This window comes from Phasianus colchicus, chromosome 1, assembly GCF_987193195.1.
Source record: "Phasianus colchicus chromosome 1, bPhaCol1.hap1.1, whole genome shotgun sequence".
NCBI lineage: Eukaryota > Metazoa > Chordata > Aves > Galliformes > Phasianidae > Phasianus > Phasianus colchicus.
Genome location: NC_143436.1, coordinates 89,505,839 through 89,533,016, shown reverse-complemented (window position 1 = coordinate 89,533,016; position 27,178 = coordinate 89,505,839). Strand labels below are relative to the sequence as shown.

Sequence of the window (27,178 nt, the reverse complement as noted above, 5' to 3'; positions counted from 1 at the left end):
GGCCTACTTGCAGGTTGCAAAACCTGCATAGCAGACAGGCTGGGTTGGCAGGTGCCTCCAGGGAGGGCTGATCTTGTCATGTAGAAGACAGCGTACTTTCCATGCTCAGAAACCTGCCAATACACTAATGACAGTTGCTGAAGCTGGGTCTGTACATGTGTTTAGGTGGCTGAACCATGACAGTTAAAGACACATAGACCCTAATTCTCTCTGGAATCAGAAGGGATTATGACTTACACTGCAACGGAAGTCAGGTGTAAGCAGATATAATTTTCTAACTGACCTTCTCTCCGAGCAAATCTAGACTGAAAGGAGGGGTATCTGGAACTGTCCTTGAAGACATAGTAGAAAACTGTAGTTTGGGCTCAATTGAACCACTTCCTGAAATCCAGCGTTACAGAACTTTCTTGGATGGATCACAATGCCTATGCTGAAAGAGGATCATATTTACCACCTAAATACCAGAACATATGGTTTCCATAAGCTCACTGATAATCCAGACCTCACCCCCGGGAGTCTCATTTAAGTGCAGGGCAGCTGCAGATAACATTGCAGACAGTTGCTCAGTTGCCATCAGCCCACCACAGGTGAAGCAGCTGCTCTACCAAGTGAACCGCACATAGTTTGTAAATGCTGTAAGAATTATGGTTAAGAGCCAGGGAAGGGGGAAGTGTGAAAGAAGCACTATTTCCCTAAAAACAGTTTTGAAATTGATGAAAAATAACTGCAAAAGCATTACTTACATACGTTTTTACAGCATTACTTTATTTTTAACTAGGTCTCCAGCAACAATTTCTCAAAGTTAATTCAGGCTTTAGTCTTTTGGATTATTATTTTTTTTTTAATGAGCTCACGCTTAGAAGTCCATCAATATTTATAAATTCCATTTTTAACAAGCAGAATTTCTCATAAGAAAACATTGATGCTTTTTAATTTTTTTAGTAACTGTAGTAAGTTCAGTGTTGAGCGTGTTCTAAAAATGTCATTTTCTGTAGAGCTGTGTTGAATAGCTTTGGTAGCCCGCCTTTGCCCCCAGGATGGGTCTGAGAGTTAGATCTTAGGCCTGGAGAAAAGGACACAGAGCCTATTCTCAGCTTTGCCACTGGCTTATTGTGTGACCTCAGTCAGTTCATTGAACCTCAGCATACTTCGGTTTCCAAATCAAAACAGGAAGTAGCAATGTGCTCCTTTGTGTTGCTAAGAGAAGAACAGTGTTACCTACAGTGTTACTATTGTATTGTGACTTCTGGACAGGGACGGTTTCCCTGAGTGTGGCGATACAGAGCAATCTCTTAACAGAGATGGAGGTCAGCTCACTGCATTTCTTGCTGAGGGAGACAGCACTCACAGCCAGTTTGACAAATCTATCTACAGATACTTTTTGCTTTAGGCACGCAGGCATCCATGTCACTTTTGAAAATTTTCCTGCCAGCTACAGCAGTCACTGTTTCCTGTACATTGGCTTGTGCATGAGCTGCATGCCTGTAGCAGCTTCAATTGCACAGATAACAAATGATCAATGGCACTTCAAAGAGCTGTAAACCAGTGCAAAATGGCAGATCGGTGCCTCATAGTGATACTAAAATATCTGCCTGGGTTAAAGAAGAATACCATGCCTTGGAAGAGAGGCACTCATGCAGTTTTTAAAAGACATAAACTGCTTTTGTATGAGCACTGAGGCCCACTGTGCAAGTCAGAGACAGGGCTGCCTTTTTCACAGGTTTGAGAAGTGTTCCTGTGCAAGCTTTTAGAGCACTGTGTGAGGATGGGACGAACAGCACGGCAGGGTAAACAGAGAGGGAGATGGTCACACAGATCTTAGAAGTGGTTAAAAGCATGCAGGTGTTCTGTCATAGCAAGGTCTGTATATCTAGCTTGGAAAGGGCAGCAGAACTGCCTAACACTTCTATCAGTAGGAATCCAAAGCATCAGAACCGCCTTGTGCTGCATAATCCACTGAAATTCTCATCAAGGAGAGGCTCTGTAGAAGACAGAACATAAGAGAGAGCATTGCAGATGCATATCTAGCGAGATGTCACAGCTTCCTCCAGAGAATCAGAGAAATTACGTGCACAAGGAGCTACTGTTGGGAGATTTGTGAAACCCAGCTCAGTAGTGTAGGAGACAGCACTTTATACAAAGACATACTCTCTCACGCAAGGCTTCTGGCACCACAAAATTTCCTATGAGCGCTGTTTTGCTTCGAGGCCAGAGTGGGTGGTTGTGCTGCGTGCTGCCTTAGCAACAGGCGCATGCTGCATGCAGCTGTAGTCTTCTCCCTGCAGCAGGAGGAGAGCATCCCCCCAGTTCTCTCACAGACAACATGCTGTGCAGCTCTGTACAGCACTGCTGCTGTTCCCAGTGCACAACTGTGACTCTCAGCATCCTGGCACTTAGTCTGGGACAGATGCACGGGCTACATCTGAAGCAGGCATGCCTTCCCTACTAGCTCTGTTCGAGCCTGCTTCTCCTGGCCTCCAGAGAACATCAGCTGAGACAGTTTGGCAGGAGCAGGACCGGTTGCTTCATGCTGCTGCTAGAGTCAGATGGCTCCCATTGCTGAAGGCTATTTACTAAACTGGAATACTGGAGGATGTCTGAGTGCTTTATGATTATCCGGATGAAACAAACACAGCAGGCAAGGCAGAGACGTCTGTCCACTAATCACATGGAGAGGGCTGGGGGAAGACATGAGGAGAATGCAGGAAGTCTCTAAAAAGGGATAACGAAAGCATCTTCCAAACCAACACTCATGTCACAGCTAAAAAATACCAGAAGATGAGACATTAATGGGAATTCAGTTTCCCACAGCGTTTTGATCCTGCCCTGGCTTTCACTAACTCATCCTCCGTTGAACTTTGGGACTTCTTAGAACATTCACACACACACACACATATATATATATATCTACATGCTTACGCACGTGTTCCCCAAATATATCCAACAGCCGGTTTATTTTTTGTTTTCACACTTCACCAACACACAGGGCTGAAAACAGAGTTATATTATTAATAGCTCCAAACCTCTCAAGACAACTCTCCCATTACAAAAGGGCTGCTTGCAGAGAAGCAACCCTCTTGTGAGGTTTGCAGCGAGCAGTACGCGCCCAACGCAGGAAGGACTGAAGGAGAGCCTGCGTCCTTTCGGCTTTTGACCGAGCGCCGTTGCCAAACGGGCTGCTAGGAGAACGGCTCGTAAATCTCTTCGTCTTTTAACTCGGACGGCCCCTCACCGCTCGTCCCTCACAGCGCCCTATTGACAACGGGCGGGGCGCTGGCAGCCCGCCGCGGGTCAGCACGGCCGGCACCACCGCCACGTCGGCCCGCCCGCGGTGCGAAGGGGGATTGCGAACCGCCACCGCGGAGCTGGAGGAACGGGGCGGTGAAACTAGGAAATGACGCTCGTGTGAAAAACACATCTACAGAGCTCTGAGCTTCAGCCGCTCCCGCGGGGCGACTCCCGGTTTCCTAGGAAAGGCGGGAGGAGAAAAACTGCGCCAGGGTCACAGATAGCGAGACCTGACCACTCCCCTAAGCAGAACCGCCGTTAGTGAGCGTCAGGGGCCAGTGGGCGGCTTGCTACGCCCCTCATGACAGACGCCGCCCCGCCCCGCCCCGCTCTCTGCGCGGCTGCGCCTTTCCAGCCCGTTCGCTTTCCCGCTGCGGCGGTGGCGGCGGCTCTAGAGGTTGGTTGGTGATCGGCCGGGCTGCTCGCTGGCGCTCCGCCATGTGGCTGCTGACCGCAGGAACGTTCTTCGCCGTCCTGGGCGCAGGTGGGTGGGGACGGAGACCCAGACCCCCGCTCGGCCGCTGGCGCGGGGCTGTGCTGTGAGAAAAGGGGAGACGGCGCGGCCGCTACCCGGGGGAAACGGCGGGGAGGAGGGGCCGGGAGCTTCGGCGGGGAGCTGCTGGGAGCCGAACTGGGGCGGAACCGGGTATCGGCTGCTGCCCGCCGCCCCGTGTGGAAATCGCCGTCGGTTTCTTACGGCTCCTTGAAAAGGATTGGAGTGTATCGGCTGTGGTGAACGCTGAGATGGTTGAGTTGGCTTCCTTTAGTTGAAAATCGTTTTTCTCGCTGAAATGGGGCCAGCGCGGGGTGTTGATTCGTCCTGCGAACGTGTGAGCTCTAAAGGGGAGCAAAACAGGAAAAAAATAAAAAAATAAAAAAAAAAAATTAATACGGGGTTAAGTTATTGTAGGCTTAAAGTGGAGGGAGGGGACACGAAGTCTGTTCCTGGAAGGACAGTGGAAGCTCGAGAGCTTCTAACTGTGTGCAGTCATCCTTTCTGAGGTTGGTAGAAATTCTTGCCTCAGTCCATCGTGTTCAATTTGAGTACAGTTTTGCGGTTGTTTTCTTTCTTTCTGGTTTTTTTTTTTTTTTTTTTTTGAGTTACATGGCTAAAAATGCAGCACGACGTGTAGATGGAGGAATATTAATTCACTGTAAAGTGCTGTTATGCACACTGTGTGTTTAATCATGGCATTGCTCAGCTTGGAAAAGACCTTAAAGATCATCAAGTCTAACCGCAACCTGACCATACTACCCTAATCTGTTAATTACAAGCTCTGGTAAGTCAGTAGTAGCCTCTGACTGGTTTGAGAACATGAAGACTATGTCAGACATGACACAGAAGACTCTGTGTCAGACATGTGAGTATCGGGACTCGATGATCCTTATGGGTCCCTTCCAACCCAGGGTATTCTGTGATTCGAAGTCACTGGACTGACTCACTGCAGGGTGCACATGAGTGTGCTTACAGTTAAGGGTGGTGTTGCACTACGGTAAGTGGCCGTCTTTTCTCACCTTTGGGCTTTATCAGGCAAATATAGTCAGATGTTCCAAATGATTCATGCTGCTGGGAATTCCGGGAGCGACTGCTGTTGAACTGAGCTGTGGTTTTGTATATATGATTGAAAACATGGGGAAGGAAGAATTGAAAGCCTTCGTGCTTGGCCATCAGGCTAATTCAGTTAACCTTCCTTCGGATCCCCTGTGTAATGCTGGCATTATACTTCTTGTATAGAACTGATGAGTGGATCTTCAGATCGAATATCAGCACTGAATTTGAGTCCTTCTTGAAACAGTGGTTAGTAATGCCCTTTTAGAACTATGGGGGGAGAAAAAGGTTAGAAATGGCAGCGATAAAATGATAACACTGATTTTTTTTTTTTTTTTTTCCACTGGATGATATTGCTAGATGCATTAGTTTCAACGGTTTATGTAACAGGAAACCTATTGTTACAAATTCTACTTCCAGCTTTGTTTGCTATATGCTCAAATACTAAGAATCGTGTCTTGCATTTTACTTTATGTATGCTCCTCCAATGGGCAGGAAAGGGGAAATGAAAGAAATGTGCTCAATCTGCAGGCTTTTGGCTCCACCTGGAGAGAGAAACAAATTACAACTTTTTTTTTTTCAATTAAGCTGCCTTGCCTTCGTTCTCTGAGAAGTATAGAGGTAGAAATGTTTCCAGCCCTTAATGAGCTGTAAGGGATGCTGTGTGGGGTGGATGGAGCTGCACTTCCATTTCTAGATAGCTGTGTTCTCAGCAGCAAGAATTGGAACATCGTTGGAATTGCTTGTGGTCAGTGTTACGTGCATGCAGTGCAGAAACCAGGCCTCAGTGCAGTGTTTCTCTGCATGGCATTTTTGGGGAAGTATTTGAGGTGGCAGCCCGAAGTCTTACTACTATTTTTAATTCATGATCAACTGTGATATTTGCACGTTACATGGATGTTTTCTTTTGTTATTCCCTTAAAGCAGAGTTTTTCTTCTTTTTTCAATGAGAGAGTTTTTATTTTCCCAAGTATCACGTTGTCACGCTTTTTCTTCTGTTTCTTTCATCTCTTGCATATTAAGAACTAATGCTGAATGTGTCTGTTTTCATTTTTCTTTCCAGGTTCCACCCAGCTGGTGTTTAATGCAGTAGATTTAGTTGAAAAATATGCCTGTAATGATACAGTGGTTTTACCTTGCATCGTGATTAACCTAAATGAGAACAATGACAGCAGCATGCATGTTTCGTGGAAGAGACAAGGACAAGTAATTTTTTCTTTTAATGGACCAGAACAGCACATTTACAGGCACGACTCGGTTCCATCAGCTAACTTCCTTTCTAAGGTGGATTTATCTAAGGGCATTGCCTCGCTACGACTTAAAAATGCAGAAGCAACGGATGGAAATTACAGTTGTGAAGTAACAGAATTAAACAGAGAAGGAGAAACAAAGATGGAACTTAGAACTCACATGGGTGAGTTATCTGTCATTTTTTACATGATCTATTGGGAGTGAAAGACAAGATTTTATGGGAAAGGGAAATTAATGAATGTAAAAGTATTGCTTCTTGAAACCGAAAATATCCAAAGTGTAACATCCGGGCTTTCTAGCTTGAATGTTATTTTGTGTTAAGTTAGAGGGGAGTGTCTCTGGGGGGAAGATCTGAACACATTTTTTCATTGTGTAGTAATGGCTGAAGATTAACTGTCAGATATGATGAAATCTGTTTTCCCACATATTTTAGTTTATATAGTTGGTGACATTTCTAGCACCCTTCGGTTATTATGTTACATATTAAAACATATTCTTAATATCTTTGTCATACTGGGATGGATACGTCCATCAGCGTGGCAGCAGAGATCATATGTTTAATGCATTACATCTTGCAATCTTTAGCTGTGTTGGAAAAAAAACATGAGTAGAACTAATAGAAATTTTTCATAAGAACTCTAAAACTTGATCTAAAGGCACACTGTTTTTTGGTGAAGTTGGAAAAGGTACTAGTAGCTGCTAAGTCATTAGGATTATCTTGCATTAAATGTTTGCTTTAATCTAACAATGTTAGATTAAAAATAATGGTGACCAAACAATGACTTTCTTGTTTGTGAGCCATTTTACCTTCTTTTGCCTGATGCTGCCCATGTGCTCTAGTGCCTTAGCTGTTGAATAACAGTATCTACTATACGCATTCAGTCTGTCAAGTGTTCTGGTAGAGGTGGTTTGCACTGGAGGTGTGTATTGTTTATCTGCTCTGTGCAGCGCACTTTTTTCTTGCTGCTAGAAGGTTTTTCAGAACTGAACGCATTGCATGTGCATAGCAAGTACATACATAGCATGTTCATGTGGAGTCTTACCTGTCCACTGTGGAATTGTCTTAGGATATATTTTCTTGCTCTTAGCTGAGTGACAAATGCTGAAACTATCTCTGAATATCAAGCAGATGCTACTTGTGTCCTGCTGCAGACATCTGTGTCGTTTACAGCTGGGCCTAATTATAGAGTTAATTGTATGCACTGCAAAACAGATGTAATCCTGAAATAAACTGAGAGGGCTACAGCCACCTTTTGTTTTTTAAATTGTAAGAGAGGTCAGTGATTATTTTAATAAAATATTGCATATGATACAGCATGTGATTTCATTATTGTTTGGGGTTTTTTTAGCTTTTTTTTTTTTAGCCTTTATGCTTAGAACTTTGAAAGAGGTATAAAGTCTACAAAGCAGGAAACTGATGTAACTTTTCTAATTTCATTTTCTAGTTGACAGTTGCGACGAGGAAAAACCTCCAACACCAGTGGATAAGTGTGGTTAGTGAAGAATTTCTAGTTGCAAGCTTATGGTAGCTTTTAGAGAATATACTAGAAAATATTTTAAATTTACTCTTTGTATTTGAGGGCTTAACTGAAGCTAAAACAGCTCCTTGCTCCATTGTTTAAGATCTTATGCGTAATCTTCTGGAATTTGTTCTAGAGAGACTCCTGAGGAGGAGGTACAGTACAGGAAGGGAGCTTTGAAGTGGGCTAGTGAGCAACAGCCATCTTGAATTAGTCTACTCTCTGTCGTTTCTGAGCAGTGAGCTCACACTGTTATTACTAATGCTTTGCAATTGTTTTTACAGAGGCGATGTTATTAGAGCCAACTATTCTCCACTTCACTTTGCAGAAAGCATGCTCATAGGAAGTGGGTGGCAAAGTGAGCAAGATTTTTATGCCACGCTTTTTCCTGAGCAAGTATCTTCATAGGCTATTAGCCATATAAGAACGTGGTTTCTAATGTATGAGTTCCCACTCCCTGCCGAGTCTGGAAGTCTTATTAATTTGGAGCTGGCTTCCTTACGTTGGCTTTCAAAAAAAAATGTTTTTACACAGATGTTTGAGTACTGTGAAGCTCCAGATGAAGTGAAATGTATTAGCAAGAAAATGTGTGTAGCTGTTTTATTTGCATGTTGCTTGTGCCAACAATATTGTGAACATCTCCATACGCAGACTGCTTTTAGACTCCAAGACTTGACCACGCTTAGTGCTCCCATGTTGCAGCCTGAAATCCTAACACATACCAGCAAGCTTTGTGGCTACCTCTCTGTTCTGTGTGTTTAAAGTAGGTGGTAATGCCACCTGCAAGTGGTGCTACTTCTCAGCCTGCAGATCTGTTTGCTTTCAATTCATGCGTAATTGCTTTGCATCAAGCACTGTCACCAAGACTTGCCTGCAGGGTTTGGTTTATCCAAAGGATGGCAACACTGCGGTCAAGTTGCTATTCAGTATTGGTTATTTATTTTTTTTAATGCACATAAAGCAAAAAGCTGGAATGTAATGAGTTAGGTAAGGTTTTGTTTTTTTTTTATCATAAGAAAGTTGACAGATATTCTTCCATTTCTCTGCCTGTAGTATCTTTTAATTTCCTTGCATTTATGTTGTAACTGTGATATATCTTATGTGTCTCCTAAGGAAGCAAAAACAGTAATAATTGTCATGGCATCCATGCCTTGACTATGGTACTACAGAGCTCCATTCTTGGGATCCTGTACCAATGCCAGTTTCTTTAACTTGTTTAACCAGACATTGAACTCCTGGGTTTTACAAGCCCATGCTGGCTACAGAGCCTGTTTCTTAAGGTGGTCTGTAGTCCCAGTGAATTAGTAGCACTAGATATTTTCAAAGAGACATTCCTGTAGTGTCTTAGCACAAAACAATATAGCTTAAGACCAATACTAAGAGGTGTTTATTGGCACCAGAAGGCTGCAGACTTGCTTTCCTGGTATTTTATCAGTTTGAGGACTAATCTCTGTGTCAGTGCCACAGTTGCACTGAATTTCTGCTGAAGCCCTTTGCTTCAGTTACGTTATTACTAACAGGAGGTCATTACTGCAAGGCAAATTCTAATTTGTTGGGAAATATGTTGCCTGTAACTAGAGTTATATATTCCCTGTAGCAATAGTATAGTGCACTGGCATGTGTCCAGATAACACATGCCACGTCTGGGTATTATGGTAACTTGCTCTGGATTGCAACAGCTGCTGTTGTAAGAATCATTTCCTTATGCTGGGTGTGAGCGTTAACACAGGGTGAGAAATGTGAATGGCAGAATGTGAGCCAGAAGGCTGACTTACTTAGACAAAAATTTGGGAGAAGTCAAATGCAAAGGTAAGACTTTCTAATAAGGATAAAGTATTCCTGAAATGCATACCTTTCACATGCTGATTTTTACCATCCTTTTCTAAATAATCTGCAAAAATTGATATACCTTTGCATGTAGTACTGTTCATTTTGGGAGGGAGGGGGGAAGGAGGGGTAGGGCTGGAAGCAGGGATTTGGTGTGGAAAAGTATTGTCTTGCCATGAAATAATTCTTTCCTTCCTTTTAGGTATTACTGTTGCTTTAGAAATGTGAATCTTGTCTTTAACAGAACAGTTGAGCCAAAAAAATATATATAATCAAGTCTTTAATTTCTACTTAAACTTGCTCTCTATGGAATTTATGAATTTCAGTCTGTCCTCAAGGTATTACTTGCCTTTGGAAGTTGTGAGGTATTGCTACTTTAATTCCCATGTTTCTGGAGCTGCAGGTAGAGTTTTGAAATGAATGTGGAGAGTAAGTGCAAGGAGTATGCACCTAAATGAAGATTAGGCATTTCTTTGCATTCCACATTTCTTTGAATGTGGAGGCAGAGGAGCAGTGGGAAGTATAATGTAAGAGAAGACAGCCTTGGCTTTCGCCGTGTAAGTTTAAATGACGTTATCTGCAGAGACACCAGAATCAACTGCGTTTTCCAGTTCAATGGAGATGTTTTCAGAATTGCATGTTGGATGGTGGCCTGCACGATCTTGCAGCACGAGTGACTGAACAACCCGAAGGCGTCCAAAATGCACGGGGCGAGCAAAGCTAAAAGGATGATGATTGGAAGACTTGAAGGAAAATGTGTGATTTCTAAAATTAACGAAGCAATGCTTCCCTCTAACGTAGGCTGGTTCCTCATCACATGTCTGGATGTTTTTCAGGAATTGTAGCAGTTGGGAATAGAGTAGAGCAGCTGGGGAGGCCTCATATTGGACATCATTCTTGCCTAACTTCCACAGTTAGCCAAATATACAATTTTTCTGTGTTATTTGGCAGTTCCACAAGCTAGCTAGCTTGTGCTGCCACACTATATTATAAACACATCCTCCATTGCACTGGAGTTTAGGACCTTCACTTTGCAAATGGTACAGTAAGTAGAAATAGTGAAAAAAATAGGTTGTCACACAAGACTAGAGTGAAAATTACATAGGTAAAAGTCACGGCTTTCATAGCATTAAGACTTATAACAGGCTAACTATTAAATACCATCTTAAACAGTCTAGAGGATATTCTAAAAGGAGCAATACATGTAAAGCTAGTAATTTTTGTATGTGTTTTCCTCCTACCATTTTTCTTTGTTTATTCTCCAGAACGACAGTTCGACCTAATCCAAAGTATTGTCATCGCAGTGTTGCTGGTCTTCATTATTGTTCTTTGCTGGGCTCAGTTAGGTGTTATTGGTGAGTATTGACTCTTTAATTCTTTGCAGCTATTGATTTGTCCTCAGATTGCTTATGTAAAGGCATCTGTGCAGGTTGAAAGGTGGTGCCTAAATCTAGAAGAATGTCTGGTAGAATTGATCCAGATAATACACAGTGGGGTACTATGTAAGCTTTGTCAAATAATTAAGTGTTTGGTTTGTTCTGGAATCTTCTCCTGATCACTTGAACTGTTATTTACATTTATTTGTTGAAGGTAAAGTATTACAGCCTAAAAGGTCTGGTTTTTACAGAGCTAGTCTACCTGTATGGTAATGTTTTTGCTGCCAATGTTGTTTCAAACTAGAACCTTTTTTGCATGTATGGAAGCTGATAATCTATTGTTCTTGACTAAAACAAGGAAGCATTATTTCACTGTTTGTTCACCTTGACATTACTGGATGATTGGAAGCAGAAATATCTTCATTTTATGGTTGTAAAATCAATGCTAGGGGAACTTCATTCTCTCTTCACATAAAATTATACATTAATTTCTTGGCACTGGCAGAGTTATAATTTTAACACTAACATCAATAATTTTCTTAGAAGTTTTCAGAGGCAGTGCATCTATCTGTGTCAGAAATCCTTGGGCATTCTTCACACAACAGTGTCCAACATGTATGCGGTGTAGGGAGTGCTTTATGTCTTACTCTGTTTTAGATAGTTCCCTGAGGTATAATTTGTTACATCAGTCTTTGAGCTTTTTCAGCCTTTTTCAGTTTGCAGGCTTCTGCTTAGAGTCAGGTTCATAGGAAATAATGGAAAATCGCATTCAGAGTGATTTATAGTTATAACATTCAGTTATCTAGATATACTTTGCTTTGGTAACTTCTCACGAACCTCTGACAGTGATAAGTGAACCTTCAAAGGTCCACCTGTGGTCAAAGGTTGAAAACTAATATGTAGAGATCTTTGACTTTATTTCCAGAATGTTAGATTCCTGATATTTTTTCATTGTTGTTCATAGTGATTTAAGACTCTGGTCTGCTGTGATATGTTCTGAAACTGTCATTTGTACCAGAACTAGCACATTTTTTAGCATTTTGAGAGCAAAGTGATAATTGTCCTAGGATAACCATGGATATGTATCCATGGAGAAGCAATCATTTTACAGGAGTAAGTTGAGCCTGCTTGGTTTTATTGCAAGCTCTGACTTCTCTGGGGAAAAGCAAACCCACTACCTCCAACTAATTAACTGTGGGTGTACTTACTGTTTGTTTTTTTCCCTTATAGTTTGCAGTATTTTAATTAACCTGTGAATCCACTGATGCTGTGCTGTACCTTTAACTGTCATTTGGAACAAATGTATTTATTAAACTGGGTGTTTCCTTCTGTGTGTCACCATGAATTATATGTTTTGGGGGGATGGTAGAGAGTGTTCTTTTTTTCTGTTTGGGGTTTTTCTGTTAGTTTGGTTTTCCTCCAGGATTAACTTTGAGGAATTGAGAGTATCCATTATTTAGTTTTGCATTTGAGTCTAACTTTCCTTGTCAAGAGTTTCTGTAATATGAAAGAATAGCAATTTATAGCACAGGTATGCAGGATTTTTTTTTTTTTCTACTGCTGCTACTGCTTCAAATTAAGTTGTTGGTTTAAATGGTGGTCTTATTTAGGAGTGTGGCTGGGGCCCTGTTCTGTTAGGCAATGTGAATGTTGATGAATGAGTTTTAGTTACAAGAAAGAACATTTGGTAACTCGTATGTAGTTAAAACTCTGTCGTGTGTACTCTTTAAATTATTTTAACCTGGTAGTTTGATGTTGTTTTAACATGGTGAGGAGGATGTTAACTTTATACATGCTCCTTGTTATTTCTTCTGAAGTTATTTACTGTATTGGTTCCCTGCTAGTGATTACTGACTTCATTATACACCAAGACTGTTGGTAAATGAATTTTCAAGCTTGCAGCAAGCACTTCATATTTTGTTACTTCTAGCAGTGCTAAGGGCAGGAGAAAAACAGATGTGGCTGGTTAGCTTTCTATATTTATATTTATATTTTTGTACTGTTCCTTCTTTTTTAAAGACTTCCCAAGTGCTGCTGGTTTGAAAGCCTTCAGTGGAATCAACCATTGCTGAGGTGGCAGCTATATGTAGATTATTCTTACATACTCATCCCCAAAACATTCTGGTGAGACAGGAATATCATCCTGTTGCGCATCCAAGGTTGCACAGTGTCACTGGGAAGAGAATTTCTGAATCCATGTTTGATGCTCACCAGAGTAATGAATTTGCTATAGTATTAATTAAATGTCAATAATTCATCTTCTTGAATTAACCTGCACCATGGCCCAGAGTTATTTTGATAGCATTGCACCTGGAGGTGGAATTAAGAGTTCTAACCAAAACAGTGGTCCCAGGTTTCACTTATCTTAGTAAGGCATATTGACCATATCAAACAATGAAAACAAATGAACTTTTAATGATAATTACAGTTTTAAGTCTTAGGAGTTCTTTATGAAAACAGTCTTATTACAAAGTGCATATTTTTGTGTGCTAATCTGTATGTCTGATCAGCATCCTCAAGCTCTTTCTTTTGGTTTTGTTTTTAAGCATTCAAATGTGAAACTGTACGTAAGAAGAAAAAGCACATTACTATAGCTTGTAGCATCTTCACAGTCATTGCTGTTGTAGCTGTCGTGCTTTTTATCCAAGGTAAGCATACAAAACTGCCTTCCTAGGTTAAGGGAATAAGAACACAGATCAGTCTCTTCCGTACTGTTGTATGAAGTTAGTTGCCACCTCTTAACTGCCATCTACTAATTTTACAATGAAGAAAACTCTAGAATACAACAGAAACAGAACTGGGAATATCAGGCCTTCATAGGTGTTCATGGGGAGGGGGTGCAGACTCCAAATTGTTTTCTATTTTCTGTGCTGCTGACTTGGATAAATATTAGGGGAACTGGGATTCTTGAGGACCCTGAACATTTGATGTTCTCCATTTTTACTTTGTGCTTTATTTGAACAAAGGATTTCTGTTTTTTCTGATTTCTGTACAACTGTTTGCAGATGGCAGTATTAGCATGAATCAAATTGGTCTTGCTTTTACCGTAATACCTGCTGGGATGCTGATGGTGCTTCAATATTCTATATTTAAAATGGGTGAGTATTTGTTTATTCACCAACTCCAGAATGTTCTGGTAGAAAAGCTGAGTATCCCTCCATAATTCACATAATCTGCATACTATTTCACTTTTTTATAAGTAGATAGTAGGTGCTATGATAGCATGCTGGCTTCTTGACCTTCATGGTATCTCAAAACAAAATGTTTAACTTACACACAATGCAGGATCCCTGGGTGACTTGCACAGGTTTTTCCCTGCACCAACCGGCTGAGTTTGGGATCTAGGAGAACCTGGGTTTTCATTGTGTGAATGACCTACCTTCAGTAACTCTGTAGCTGAAATTTAAAAATGACAAGTTTCTTCTTTTCCCCTCTCTCTTTTCCAGTTCTGGACGATCTAACGCACAAAGGGTATGCTCTGATAAGCTTTCAAGTTGTGGGTTACATTGTTGCTGTGGTTGGCTTTGCACTGTCTGTCTCAGGTAAGCAATTTATCTTCTAAAAGTGTCTTTTTAGTTTTATTTGTACCTGATGTTTATTTCTAACACAAAAATACTATGAAAATAGCTTCAGTATGTTGAATGTTAGCAAGTAATTCATGTGAATGGGGCTACTTTGTTAATGCCCCTTTATGTGGTGAAAGAAGAATGGCCTAAAGGCACTATTGTGTTATCAGTTTTGGTTGTATATCTGACATGACTGCATTTTATGAGCAACTACCTTAAGAATAATTTTTTAAAAATTGTTTTAGTTTTTGCAGTAGTTAGTTGCATCCTGAATCACCTGAAACAACCACTGAACTTTATCACCAAGACAGACCTAAAGCACTTAAAAACAAAACAGACGAATCCCAAGTGGAGCTATAACTGTTTCCTGATGTTTAACAAATAAATCCAGAAATTCGTTGTTAATCTCTGCTTGTTTGCAAATTGTAACTGAATTGCTGGGAGGTAGCATTAAACCACTTAAGGTAAATACAGAAACAGTAAACTTGGAAGCATTCTTGAACTATTTAAGCCTAGTAGTGGCTGACATCTTGTTTTGGCTCTGAGAAAATCAACCACTGATGTAAAGGAGCACCAACTGTACCCTTTCCTTTGTTCTACCCCTTCTTTGTCCTCCCTACCCAAAAGGCCACCAGAAAACCCAGCAACTGAAGAGAGAGTGAGTTTAGAATTAGCTATCCTTAGCTGTATGTTTAGTTGGAGCATACATACTCAGGTTCATTCAAGGCACTGGTACATCTGATTTATCGCTTCATGAAGACACTTTTAATCATTTATCTGATTGGAGATGTAAAGGAAAAGTTTCTCTTTGCAATGGGTCCTAAAGGTTTCTCCATTCTGAGTGAAATTATGGACCTTTCAATGGAGATTTCATTTGAGTCTTTTGTTTATTATTTGTGGAAATATTTGTGAGGAGCACCTAAGTGTTGTCTAGTAGTATGTAAAAGTGAAATAGAGCTATAGGAGATTCCTCATAGGTGAAGTGTTCTAAAGTGATTCAAAATGGGGGATGGTTTTATTGTGCTCAAAGAGAAATTCACACCCTTTCCAGGAGGACGTTTTCACAGGTCTTACAGGGTAGATGTTAGCTCTGTTGCTGTAAGTTCAGCTCAGTGTCCTTTAAGTGTCACTAGAAAGAGCCCATCCCAGGATTATTTCATAGGTAGTTACTGTGTCCCCCTTTAAGGCCTCAGATGCAAAAGCAGTTAGGGGAGGGGTTTAAAAAAAATTAGTCACTTCTGTTTTTATGGAGCTTATTTGAGTATTCATTTACTTCTATAAAGTTTGTTATTTGTCAGTTGATACGATGTTTTTCTTTTTTTTAACAGCCTGTCCTTCAGTCCTCCTGTCTGTTGTAATTGCCGGATTAGTTGTTATGGCTGTTGCGGATCTTCTTGCTCTGGTTTATGTCTATAGTTGTAAGTAGCATCCAATATTCTGCACTAATTTTATTTATTTTAGATTTCACAATTACATAGTTTTTTTAAAAAAAAAAACTGCTGAAAAGTTGACTAAGTTGGCTTTTGTTTCACAGAGACAGTGGAGTATCTTGAGTAAAAAATAAAACTTCAGACATATTAGGAAAGCCGAGTCTGTTATAATAAGTGTGTTTCAGCTGTAAGATATCTCAGTTTAAGCTGCATTTACACAGCTGCCTAGTGCTAAAAGAGCAAAAGAATTTCAAGAACTCTGTGGAGAGGGTTACAGGTGGTGTAGATAACAGCTTATTGTAGATATGTGCAGGATATGAATTTGAAGCAGCAGTATCTACCTAATGATTTCCACAGGTTAGATGTAGGTTAAAATAAGAGCAGTTTGAACGAGGACTTTTGTTTCAGTGAATTCTGGTTTTCTTGTGCTTATTGCCAGGAGCAAAAATAGCACACTTTGTTTCAGAAATTGGTCTGGTCACCAGATCTCAAAAAGAGGAAAGACCTGAAGGTATAAAATCCAGTCAGGCCTGCTAAGTAAGATAAAACATATCAATGCTGTGTGATGGAATGTGGTGCAGACATCTCTAAGCTGGTGCACCACAGCGTAACGCTATGTGGGCTTTATAATTTGTGTGTGAGAGAGCAGAGAAGCTTTGTTTGCTTCAAGCTGTGAATGAAGGCTCTTCAAACAGCTTGTCAGTTTGGATTCAGAACTATACAATTGAAGATGCATTGCTTCCAGAGTTGAGCTGGTTTGTACCGTCACCTAGTCTGCAGTGAATTATGTGATCATCTCAGTTCAGTATGTACACACCATGTTTGTCATGGTCAGAAATAATAGGCCCTGAGAACAGGAGGGATTCTATTAAAGAAGAATATAAGACAGAAGATGGAATATCTGGTAACTGAGATGAAGACAAAGCATGAGGCAAAGCCTTTCAACAATGAAAGTTGTTTTTGATGTTGAGCCATTTACAAAGTTTGTATAAAATAAGCACTAAGAAAAATATGTACTGTAACTCATTTTTACAGCTGAATGCCTTCAGTGAAATAGTAGATTGCACATAAATATTTAGTTCCTAAACAGAGGAGCGCTTAGAGGCGCTTGGAATTCAGAGGTAGTATTAAATAGATACGGATAGAGGAAGCTGCAGTTTTGTGTTGCTGCTCTTCCAAGTTAAACCAGTAGATACTTCTATTTGGTTGATCATTTGTTCTTTCTTTTAAAAAATTTTTGTTGTTATAGGTTCCAGAATGAAAGATCATCAAACTCCAAGGGTAAGCTTAAAATTAATAAATTTGGGGTGACTAGATGGCTCAGGGGATTTTAGTGAGATACTGAGCCTTTCTTCACTAGTTCGAATTCAGACCAGGTTGGTAGCAAGCAAAAGTTCTGGCTGTGTAACAGATGTCTAATGTTGAGTGAGTTGGTGGTCTTCATTGTCCCTATTGAGTGCGTCTTACAGTACTGTAATTGCAACCCTTATCGAGTGTTGTGCTCAGAGTTTGAAGGGCTGTCACAAAAAGGTGGTGAATGTGAATGGAAGTTTGGTGTCTACAATGCACTCTTAGGCATGAATTTATAAAGACCATTGGTTAATGCTTGTTTTTTTTTCCATGAAGGTGAGTGCATAACACTTTCATTTGTTTGGTTTTTATATAGGTGGCTGATGAGAAAGGTTTAGGGTTTTGGGTTATTTTTCTCCATGGCCTTTTATTACAGAACCCTTGATGTTTACTGAATTCCCATCTATACAAATGCTATAGCCTTTATCTTTTCTGATCTTCCTTTAATGCCTCTTAATTTGATGAGAAAATCTGAAATCAGAGCATCTGTCTTTAGGTCACACAGAACAAATGGAAAAGTACTTTTTTCTACAACAACAAAAAGTTTTTTTCACACATCTTCACACATTTTCTAGAATAATAATTCCTGAAACAGTAACTTTCACAGAATGATGCAGTATTTCCTAGGGGTCCAAGAATGTAAACTCCCTATTTCTGAAGTTTTGCAGAAGCAAGTAAAAAGGAACAAATGTAAAGTATCGATAAAACTCTGTTGTAGTGAGGAGTGTGGCACACTTAATTTTTGTAGATGCCAGCCATTATTTGAGATGCATTCTCAGGTCTCTATTTCAGTTTAGCCTTAGACTGGACTGTTGAATAAAGACATGTCTTATTAGTGAGGTAGGAGAGCTGATAATGGAGGGAAATTGATTTATTCTTTGATTTTTTTTTTTTTTTTTGTCCATTTCCACTTAAATAATAGTATTTCAGAGGATTTGTCACCTTACTTAGGGAAGTACGTGGAACTTGTAGTTTTTTATATATGTATATTTTCTTAAAGAAGAGAGAAAAAGAGGAGGTTCACAAAGCTCATGGCACTTCTCATTCTTAACAGTATATTACAGATTCACTTCAGTCAAAATGCAATCCAATCCTGCCTGCTTTTAAAATGCTTGTGTTTACTTGTAAAATGAAGGCAAACAGAGCAAGAGGTGGCGTTTTTTTCCTTAGTTTTTCTCTGTAAATGAGCTTTGATATACAAATCAACATGTGAGATAACAACATCCTTTGTGGCTGTTTCTCTTTGAGCTGTTTTCTTCGTGGGATGGTTTTATACTGCAGCAAGGATTTGGCAACTAAAGAAACAGCCATAATGTATTATAATGTCGTGAACATCATTTTATTCTGAATTGGAGACAGGAATAAAATCTAAAGGCTCTGCCCACTAAAAACACACTTGTAGTTTAAGTTAGTGGTTAGGTTAGTGTCAGAGGAATTTGGGTGACAATTTGTACCCATCAACTTAGAGAAGTCACAGTGAAAATTGTGTTGATGCGTTGCTTGTTTCCACTAAGGGTTGTTCAGCATTTTTGCTTTGAGGTAATGAACAGATGAGAAATAATTTTGAAAAAACACTTTTATTCTGTGTAATCTAAAGACTAACGAATACTTACTGTCGGTGGAGGGCTTCATTTTGATTGTGGGGCATGCTTACAAAATGATGCTTGATTCTTTCTTGAGGCTGAGGGGGAAAAGGTGCGTATTTTGATATCTACCAATTTTAACCAATTGCTAATTTGCTTGCATTATTTCTGATGATTATCTACTAAACCTAATGCACAACTGTGGCATGTTTCCTTCTGAGGAAGTGACACTCAGTTGCTTGACTACTTTTTTTTTTTTAGTCATGCTGTTTTATTCCTAACCATTGATCAAATTGCAGAAATAATCTGGTAGGTTATAGGGGTTACAAATAGTGTTTCCAATACCTTTTGCTGCCACCTAGAGGTATTGCATCTGAGGAAAAAATTACAATGGGGAAAAATAATCTGGAGAATGTAGTTACTGATATTTAATTTTAGGGGAAAATTGTAGTCATTAATTTTATTAACATTCAGCTTTCTTAATTTTTGTAGAATCACTACTTACTGTATATGTCAATTAGAGTAATTTAACTGTGGCGAGCCAAAAGTAAACATGAAGACATTTTATACATATATATATTTTTAAATGTTTTGCAGAAAGCTGTAGAAGAACCACTAAATGGTAGGTGATATTCAAGGCTTACCTTCTAATTAAAGGATTAATTATAGAAGTAGTTAAATAAAATAATTGTAGTTCCCAATGCAACAGCACTGAGGTGGCAGATAGAGCCATGTAAACTGACATACATGAGTCAGTAAGTTTGATCTCTCGCTGAAATAATGTCTGCAGCTCCAAACCCTCTGTTCTGCACTGCTGTTCCTTCTAGCCAGTGCCATCACTTGGGGGCTGTTTTGGAACAATTGTAATACCTCAGTATATTGTGCCCATCCCTCTTTTTTTTTCTTTCCATTTTAAAGGTGGTGTTAATACTACTTTATAAGCATTTATTTTAGTGGAAAACTTGTGATTCTAGCAAAATCTAGCCCTGTCATTCAAAACAATATTGGAACTATAGTTTTGATATTTCCCTGAATTGGGAAACTCTGATAGCACTTAAGATTCAGGAAACTTACAGTGAGAAACAGATGACTAAAAACATCATTTTGCTATTCTGTTCACTAACTGGCATGCTCAGTAGTAGCAAATTCTAAAATTAATTTTAAAATTAATCTGAACATTAATTGTGAAGTATTTCTTTGTCTGTTCTATTACTAATCCATTTGCTTGGCTTTTAAAGATACAAAAGGAGTGATGTTAGAATGATGGTGAGTCAAATTACATCTTCAGCTATTTCTTGTAATGTTTACTTGGGGATTTTGATGTTTAGAATTAGTCTAGTGCTTGGAGGGGAGGTTTCAGTGCAGGTGCTGCTCTTAGTTAAATCACATTTAGTTGACAAGAGAGAGAGATACTTTCTGAATTTTTCTAAATTTGTGTTTTCTGATGGGGGGAAAAGGTATATTTTTAAACAGTGAAGGCAATGGGTTGGTGAGAGAACTGTTGACTAGTATGGTTTTGATTAAATGTGAGAAGTCAAGTACTTTGCTTCTTTTCTGTTGATACAGTCTAATAAGATGCATGTACTCTTCTGTGGGTGTGGGTGATTTTATTTGTGTGGAAGTTGTTTAATATTCTAAATATTATTAAACATCAGATTGGTCTCATTTAGGAGTTTAAATTTTAGGTTAGATGCTTAGATTTGAAATTAAAGCAGATGTTTACTCATGCTTTTCTGTCCTTCTCTTTAATGGGAGTAGGATAAAAGAGCACTCATTGATGCTATAGATAGTTCTGCTTATTGCTGGAAACTGAGCAAGCCTATCATAAAGCGTCACCAAACCTTAAACTGAAAGCTTCTGCATCAAAATACAACAATTTGCTAGTCAAGATAAAGAGCAGGGCCACATTAAGCCTCCTCATTTCTTTGAAATATTTTTGCGTCACATCTAGAAGGCATGAATTAACCGTATGATAGTAAAGGAGCAAGGTACTGCAGCTGATTTCTTAAAAACAGGCTGCTTTATAAATATCACATACTGCTAGATGTTACTTGTGAGTACTTATGCCAAGTGTGTGATTCATCTCAGTGCACTATAGGATTGCTTTCTAAATGAGTACAAATAGAAATATTTTTACAGTCTGAAGGCCAGTTACATTGGTTTGGTATCTGCTAAATACATTGTTGAAAATGTGTACCAGTCAGTATGAACTGGAGTAGACAGGCAGAGTGGAAAGTAGGTCATGCTTCAGAAGTGACAATTCCATGGTTTGATATCAGGAAGCAAACAGATATTTACCAGTCCATTGCATTCTCAAGATGTGAGATGAGGATAAGATCAATATAGTTACCGCTCACTGCACAAGGCCAAGACAGCGTTTTGCTTGGAGATCCAAATTTAGAATGACTGTTTCTTCTCAAATCTCCTTTAAGCCCATAAAAGCCTGCCTTTGCATTTAGCATTGAGATTGGTCTCACAAAAGCTCTGATACTGCAAATCGTCAATTTCATCCTGAATTTTTTTTTAAGATGGGGTTAAATTCTTGACTGCCTTGTCTGCTTTGGAAGTTGGATGTCTTCTTTTTTTTTTTTTTTTTTTTTTAAAAAAAAAAAAGGGTATTACAGATGTAAGTTAAGGGTTCTAACTTCCATGCTAGAGGCAGGCACATTTTGAGCTGTACCTTCTTCAGATTTTTACTGCCCCTTGAAAAGTTGCTCATATGCTGCAGGGAATAAAGCAGTTGTTGAAACAACACTAGTTCATAACATGACATGTGGAAGTGAACCAGTGTTAGGAGTAAAAACAGAGTTGGAAGCCACTGCAGCTTATTCCTATGCGTAAGGTGGAACTCCAAGGCACAGCATCCACTTTGCTGTTGTGAAGAGACTGAAATAGCAGTTGCCTATTAGTTACCACTCTGCCTTAGCATTCAAACAAGAGAAAACTTTGACAGAGGGGAAAACAAAAAAAGGCTTTTTTTCTTTTAAGTTGTAACTTGGACAGTTCAAAGTGCTGCTGCTTAAAATATTTCTACGAATAATCATATATATGTATCTTCTTTAATTTTCAGTATTAAAGACAGAGACCGAATCTACTGCAGAAATGAGTGATGTGTGAGAAGTACACCATTGTTTATACGCCGTGGCCTTGAAGATGCACTACTCAAAGAGAAGAAATTCAGGAAACTTGTTGTTTTGCATGTGTGGCAAAAGTGCTTTTGATATAAATGATGTAATTTTCTATAGTCGCAGCAGTAGCAAGGGATGTGCGTGTTTGCCCAAGTGTGACCTTTATTTCTTTTGTTATGGTATATATGGTGTGGTTGAGGGTGAGAATATAAAAAGCACTGTTTGCCCACTACAGCATCTCCCTGCAGTATACTTAGTGGTATTACTTTCAAAAATTGTCATCAGTCACTGCTTTGATAATGGGCCTGCTCAGCCCAAAGATTGCAGTACCATTTAGAATATTGTTTTCTTTATTTGTGTGCATGGGCAAGGTATGGTAGTAATGTATGTGATACAAGCAGGAAGCAGGGATTGTACAAATACTTTTTCCAACGTTCAGCAGAATTTTTATATGAAAATAAAATGCTTAAACACAAAGTTGTATAAATGCAAATTTTACTGCCAGCTCTCCTTAAGAGATTAACCAAGATATCTTAATTCCACAGAATGGTAACATTCCTGTCAATAGACAGCACTCACGTATGCTGTCGTGGCCAATACTTTAGTCTGGTGAGAGAGCTCTCAGTGCCTCTTATGTTTTTTTTGAGCAGCAGCTCAGCTTTCAGAGCCTAATTCAGCACAGGAATTACAGAGCATTTAGTAATTTTTACACTGAATGTGGTTCGTGTGTTTATTCATGTTGTGGAGTTTGTGGTACTGGAACCACACACAGTTTCATGCTCTCTTAATGAGTGTATTTGTAAAACACATTGATGCTTCAGACGAAATTGAATTGGCCTTTTAGTGTTTTTAACAACTTTTAAATCTCTTTTCTTGAATGGAGATAGGAGTTATTTCATTTCTGACCCAAATTTGTGTTTGTGTTATGTCACAAATGCATAGAATAGAATTTGCGTAGGAGGAGTTGATGAGAAGCGAGGAGGTTTAGTTGCTGTTATATTTAAGTGGCACAGATAAAAATTCACATAGGATTGATTCTATAGAACCTGCACATTCCATGAGATTTTAGTGTTTTACAGCTGTTTTGAGAGTTGTACCAATGTAGCTGGCTTCTCTTGGACTTCATTTATAGTTTGCAGAAAACTTCTCCCCAGCTCCCATTTGTACTAGGCTGATTTCAAAGGCACATGTGGTTCTCTCCTAATGATTTACAACAACTTTGTTTAGAAAGCTGTTGCTGAACAGCAGTGTAATAATAAAATCCATTTCTTAAAGGGTATTGACTATTATAACAAGTTTCAGGATTGGATGTTACAAAGCAAGGGTTTGTAGCCATGCTGTGGCTGTGTGTTGCAGACATCCACATGCAGGCTCCAAGTCTCAGTGCAGTTTGCATCAAAAATTCAACTAAATGAAATGGAAGTATCCGATCTTAGAATATTCACTCTAGCAGTCCTCTTGCAAAGGCTGTGGTACTGAACCACCAAAGCAGCCCTTGGTCCAGTCCTCCCTAAAATAAGTTAAATTGGCTGCAGTGTAGAGCGTTATTTGTGATAAAGTGTTTAAGAAGCAGATACAATTTACTTGTTTGTCAGTGGGAATATTCCTATCAGATTTCAGCTCCTAGTATATGAATCTTCTCAATACAGGTCTTTCCATAGTCATAGTGATCCACCTAGAGATGGGAGACGTTTGTCTGTGTTAACAATTCGATATCGGAATTTAATCTGATTGAGATTTGCTCCTCGTTTGTTAATGATTCTTTTTGGTTTGTTGTAAGTAGAACAGTTGAGGAATTAAACAAAACAAACACACTGGAATTCTCTTGAGCTATCCTGCCTTACAAAAAAAAAAAAGAACAAACACGTATAATAGCTTTATGTTAACTACTGTAAAGGAAAATGCAGTAGAATCCGTTGTGTGTCTCTGTGGTGATGAGGCCAGGCTGTTACTAGGGTACTACTGAAACATTTAGAACTCAGTGGCTGTGTACAGCCTGCAGAATCAATTGCTCTAGAAATGAGAGAAACCCAGTGTGCTGTTGCTAAGGGCTCTCCTCTGGGTTTCTTAGAGGTGCAAATTTAACAGTGAGAGTTTCAAAAGTCATTGATCTGCCCAGCCCTTTCCCACCAGTAATTAAAACCAAAGTTCACAACTGTATGACACCATTCGTGTTTGTATGTATGCGTGTATATATAAATGCATAGGCATTTTAAATATCTATAGTCTTTATCGAGAATATGTTTTTATTTATGAAACATGAAATGATTTTGTAAATATTGTGCTAATATACTGAAATAAAGTCATTTTAAGTTGTTTTTGTCAGAGATTTTTCTTGTTGCTGTCTCCCCAGGGAGGTGGTTGAGTCACCATCCCTGGATGTGTTTAAAAACTGTTTGGATGTACTGCTCAGGGACATGATTTAGCAGAGGATTGTTAGAGTTAGGGTTGTGGTTGGACTCAATGATCTTTAAGGTCTTTTCCAACCTGAGCAATTCTGTGGTTTAACTTACATAACTGCTTCTGTAAATTTGGACATAGCTCTTCTTCTCTGTACCTTTATACCATGTCTCTCCCCAGTGACTTCAGATATACAGGAATGTGCTTGATGTTATACAAGTTGCTACAGCTATTTTTGTCTTAGAAATCTTATTTCTCTTCTAAAAGCTCATCCTTTTGGGGAAGGAAGTTTGTAGCTTGCCCTCTAATAACTTGCATCTGGCCTGACCATCTTCCAACATCAGATGTCACCAGAATATGATTTGGGAGAAAATATGGGCTGGTGAATAACAGAAGCTCCTAGTATAATTTAAAAAATACAGCAGAACAGTCCCTGCTTGTAGTCTTCATAATGTTGAACTAACTTTTCTGTGATAAAAGACTTGTGCTACTGCTCCATACTTCCCACATTTTCTGATGTCTGGCAATCATCAGAGTGGAGAAATGGGAGCTCAAAGTGTTCTGTAGAAGTGTTTACACTCTTCTATCTACTTCAGTAGAACTGAGCTGCTGTGAGAATTGCTAGCCATTCCCTGCTGCTCAGAGGGAATTTAAGCCACAGCGGTTACTTTAAGACCTCTTTTGAAATCTTTTCTGATTCCCCACCAGCACTTTCCTTTGAAAGTGAGCCACAAAGCATAGTTTTGACCTGTTAAAAGTTTTAGAACTTTTCTACGTGTGAAATTCTTACACACACTTCATGAACTTAAAGGGTAAACTGTAAGCTGATAGCGATCCTCAGAAATCTCAGAAAAATTTTTGCTTCAATCTGCAAGGGAGGGGAAAATAATACTGTTCTAAATGTAAGTAAAAAGTTGGAGAGTAGCTCCATGCAATCATTACAAATGCATATACTCAAGATTCTTCCAGTCAAGTAAACCAGGAAACAAGTCTAAACCTGAACTGAATTGTCCAGACACCTTGGAAAGAGCTTGTGTACTATCAGAGCTTGATAATTGAATGTTTATTACTGTAGTTATCTGCGTCATAGAAAAAGAAGCGAGAGGGTGTCTCTTGTGGGGGGTGGAGTTGGAATCTTGTCATGGATGCAGCTGTTACTCTCTTTGAGTTGATAATATCATGACTTCTGCATTCTCACAGATTCTTGCATTGTTTTTGTGATGAGTGCAGAGCAGAGGGGCAGGATCTCCTCCCTCGGCCTGCTGCCCGTACTGTTTTTGATGCAGCCTGGGATATGGTTGGCTTTCTGAGCTGTGAGGGCGTGCTGCTGGCTCGTGTCCAGCTTGCCATCCACCATTACCCCCAGGTCCTTTTCTGCAGGGCTGTGCTCCATCTTTACATCCTCCAGGTTGTATTGGTAGTGGGTTGCTGTGACCCAAATGCAAGACTTTGCACTTGGCCTCATTGAACCCCATGAGATTCACTAGGTCTGCTGCTTGAGCCTGTCTAGGTCCCTCTGGATGGCATCCCATCCCTTGAGCATGTTGACTGTTCCATGCAGCTTGGTGTCTTCTGCAAATTGGTGACAGTGCATTTGATTCCACTGTCAGTGTCGCTGATAAAGATAGTAAAGAGTGTCGGCCCCAGTACTGACCCGTGAGGGGCACCATCCTTCACTGAAAACGCTGACAAAGTAATTAATATAAGAGTAAGGTGTGAATGGCCTTTGGTTTGAACTGGAAACTGTTTAAAGACCTACTAAAGCTTACCTGGCATTCTCACTTCATATATTTGCAGGTAATGAAAGGTTTTGGAACTGATTGCTCTCACTAGTTCTTTATATCCTTTGAGACTGTGCAATATAATAGGTAGATGCAGGTTACAGTGATAACCAGGTGTGAGAAATGAGGGAGACATTAGCCAGGACAACACCATCAACAAACCAGCAGAAATTCACTCTGCTGTTGCCCAGAAGGTTCATCCAAGCATTGTATTGTCAACAAATGGTGAAGAGTCTGGAGACTACAACAGCTTTAGTAGAAACTGTAAGGTCTATCAGTTACATTTAATTTCATTGGACTTTGAGCATAGCCAGTCAGGATAACTTCACTTGAAACAAAAGGTGACTTAGGATTCTCTGACATGCTGCAGCCCAAGCTTTGAGGAGAAGAAACTTCATCATAACAAATGTGAAGTGAAAGTAAATGTTCTACATGGCATGCAGCCCTTTGCACCGAGAACGTGCCTGAGAAACATAGAATAGCCTGGGTTGAAAAGGACCACAATGATCATCTAGTTTCAACCCCCCTGCTGTGTGCGGGATCAACAACAACTAGACCAGGCTGCCCAGAGCCACATCCAGCCTGGCCTTGAATGCCTCCAGGGAATGCCTGTTCCAGTGTGTCACCAGCCTCTGAGTGAAAAACTTCCTTCTAATATCTAACCTAAACCTCCCCTGTCTCAATTTAAAACCATTCCCCCTTGTCCTATCACTACTCACCCTTTTAAACATTTGTTCCCCCTCCTGTTGATATGCTCCCTTCAAGTACTGGAAGGCCACAATGAGATCTCCCCGGAGCCTTCTCCAATCTGAACAAGCCCAGTTCCCTCAACCTTTCTTCGTAGGAGAGGTGCTCCAGCCCTCTGATCATCTTAGTTGCCCTCCTCTGGACCCATTCCAAGAACTCTGTGTCCTTCTTATGCTGGGTGCCCCAGTCCTGCATGCAAATCAGGCTGTGCAGAATTGGATATAGAACTCAGAAGGCCATGATTCTTCTAGTTATCATAACAATGTTAAGTAATTTGTATAAAACAGAAGATGAGAGCAGGAAGTGGGCAGAAAAGCTCTGAAGTCCAGGAAGAAAATTGCTGTATCCCTACGCTGCACCTGGTCAGCCTTTTCCTCTGATA

The 27,178-nt window shown here is 39.8% G+C and overlaps 1 protein-coding gene across 3 annotated transcripts; it reads left to right on the top strand.

Annotated features, from left to right (window-relative positions):
- Positions 1–3,605: 3,605 nt before the first annotated feature.
- Positions 3,606–24,193, top strand: CD47 (CD47 molecule). Of its 3 annotated transcripts, XM_031613173.2 has the most exons (12): positions 3,607–3,772; positions 5,901–6,251; positions 7,534–7,581; positions 10,701–10,790; positions 13,358–13,459; positions 13,817–13,909; positions 14,258–14,353; positions 15,706–15,795; positions 17,057–17,088; positions 19,338–19,362; positions 19,979–20,006; positions 21,811–24,193. In XM_031613173.2, exons 1-11 carry the CDS (start codon positions 3,727–3,729, stop codon positions 20,002–20,004), a joined length of 999 nt encoding a protein of 332 aa, XP_031469033.2. In that variant the 5' UTR covers positions 3,607–3,726; the 3' UTR covers positions 20,005–20,006; positions 21,811–24,193. The 3 variants fall into 3 exon arrangements, with proteins under 3 accessions (XP_031469035.2, XP_031469034.2, XP_031469033.2); XM_031613175.2 differs by lacking the exon at positions 7,534–7,581 and having other exon boundaries at positions 3,606–3,772; XM_031613174.2 differs by lacking the exons at positions 19,338–19,362; positions 19,979–20,006 and having other exon boundaries at positions 3,606–3,772.
- The last annotated feature ends 2,985 nt before the right edge of the window (positions 24,194–27,178 follow it).

Bases quoted from the DNA above. Each gene is read 5' to 3' on its own strand.
- CD47 (XM_031613173.2), top strand. From the start codon at position 3,727: ATGTGGCTGCTGACCGCAGGAACGTTCTTCGCCGTCCTGGGCGCAG. The intron at 13,460-13,816 runs GTAAGCATACAA...AACTGTTTGCAG, and splicing joins TGTCGTGCTTTTTATCCAAG to ATGGCAGTATTAGCATGAAT. The intron at 14,354-15,705 runs GTAAGCAATTTA...TTTTTTTAACAG, and splicing joins CTTTGCACTGTCTGTCTCAG to CCTGTCCTTCAGTCCTCCTG.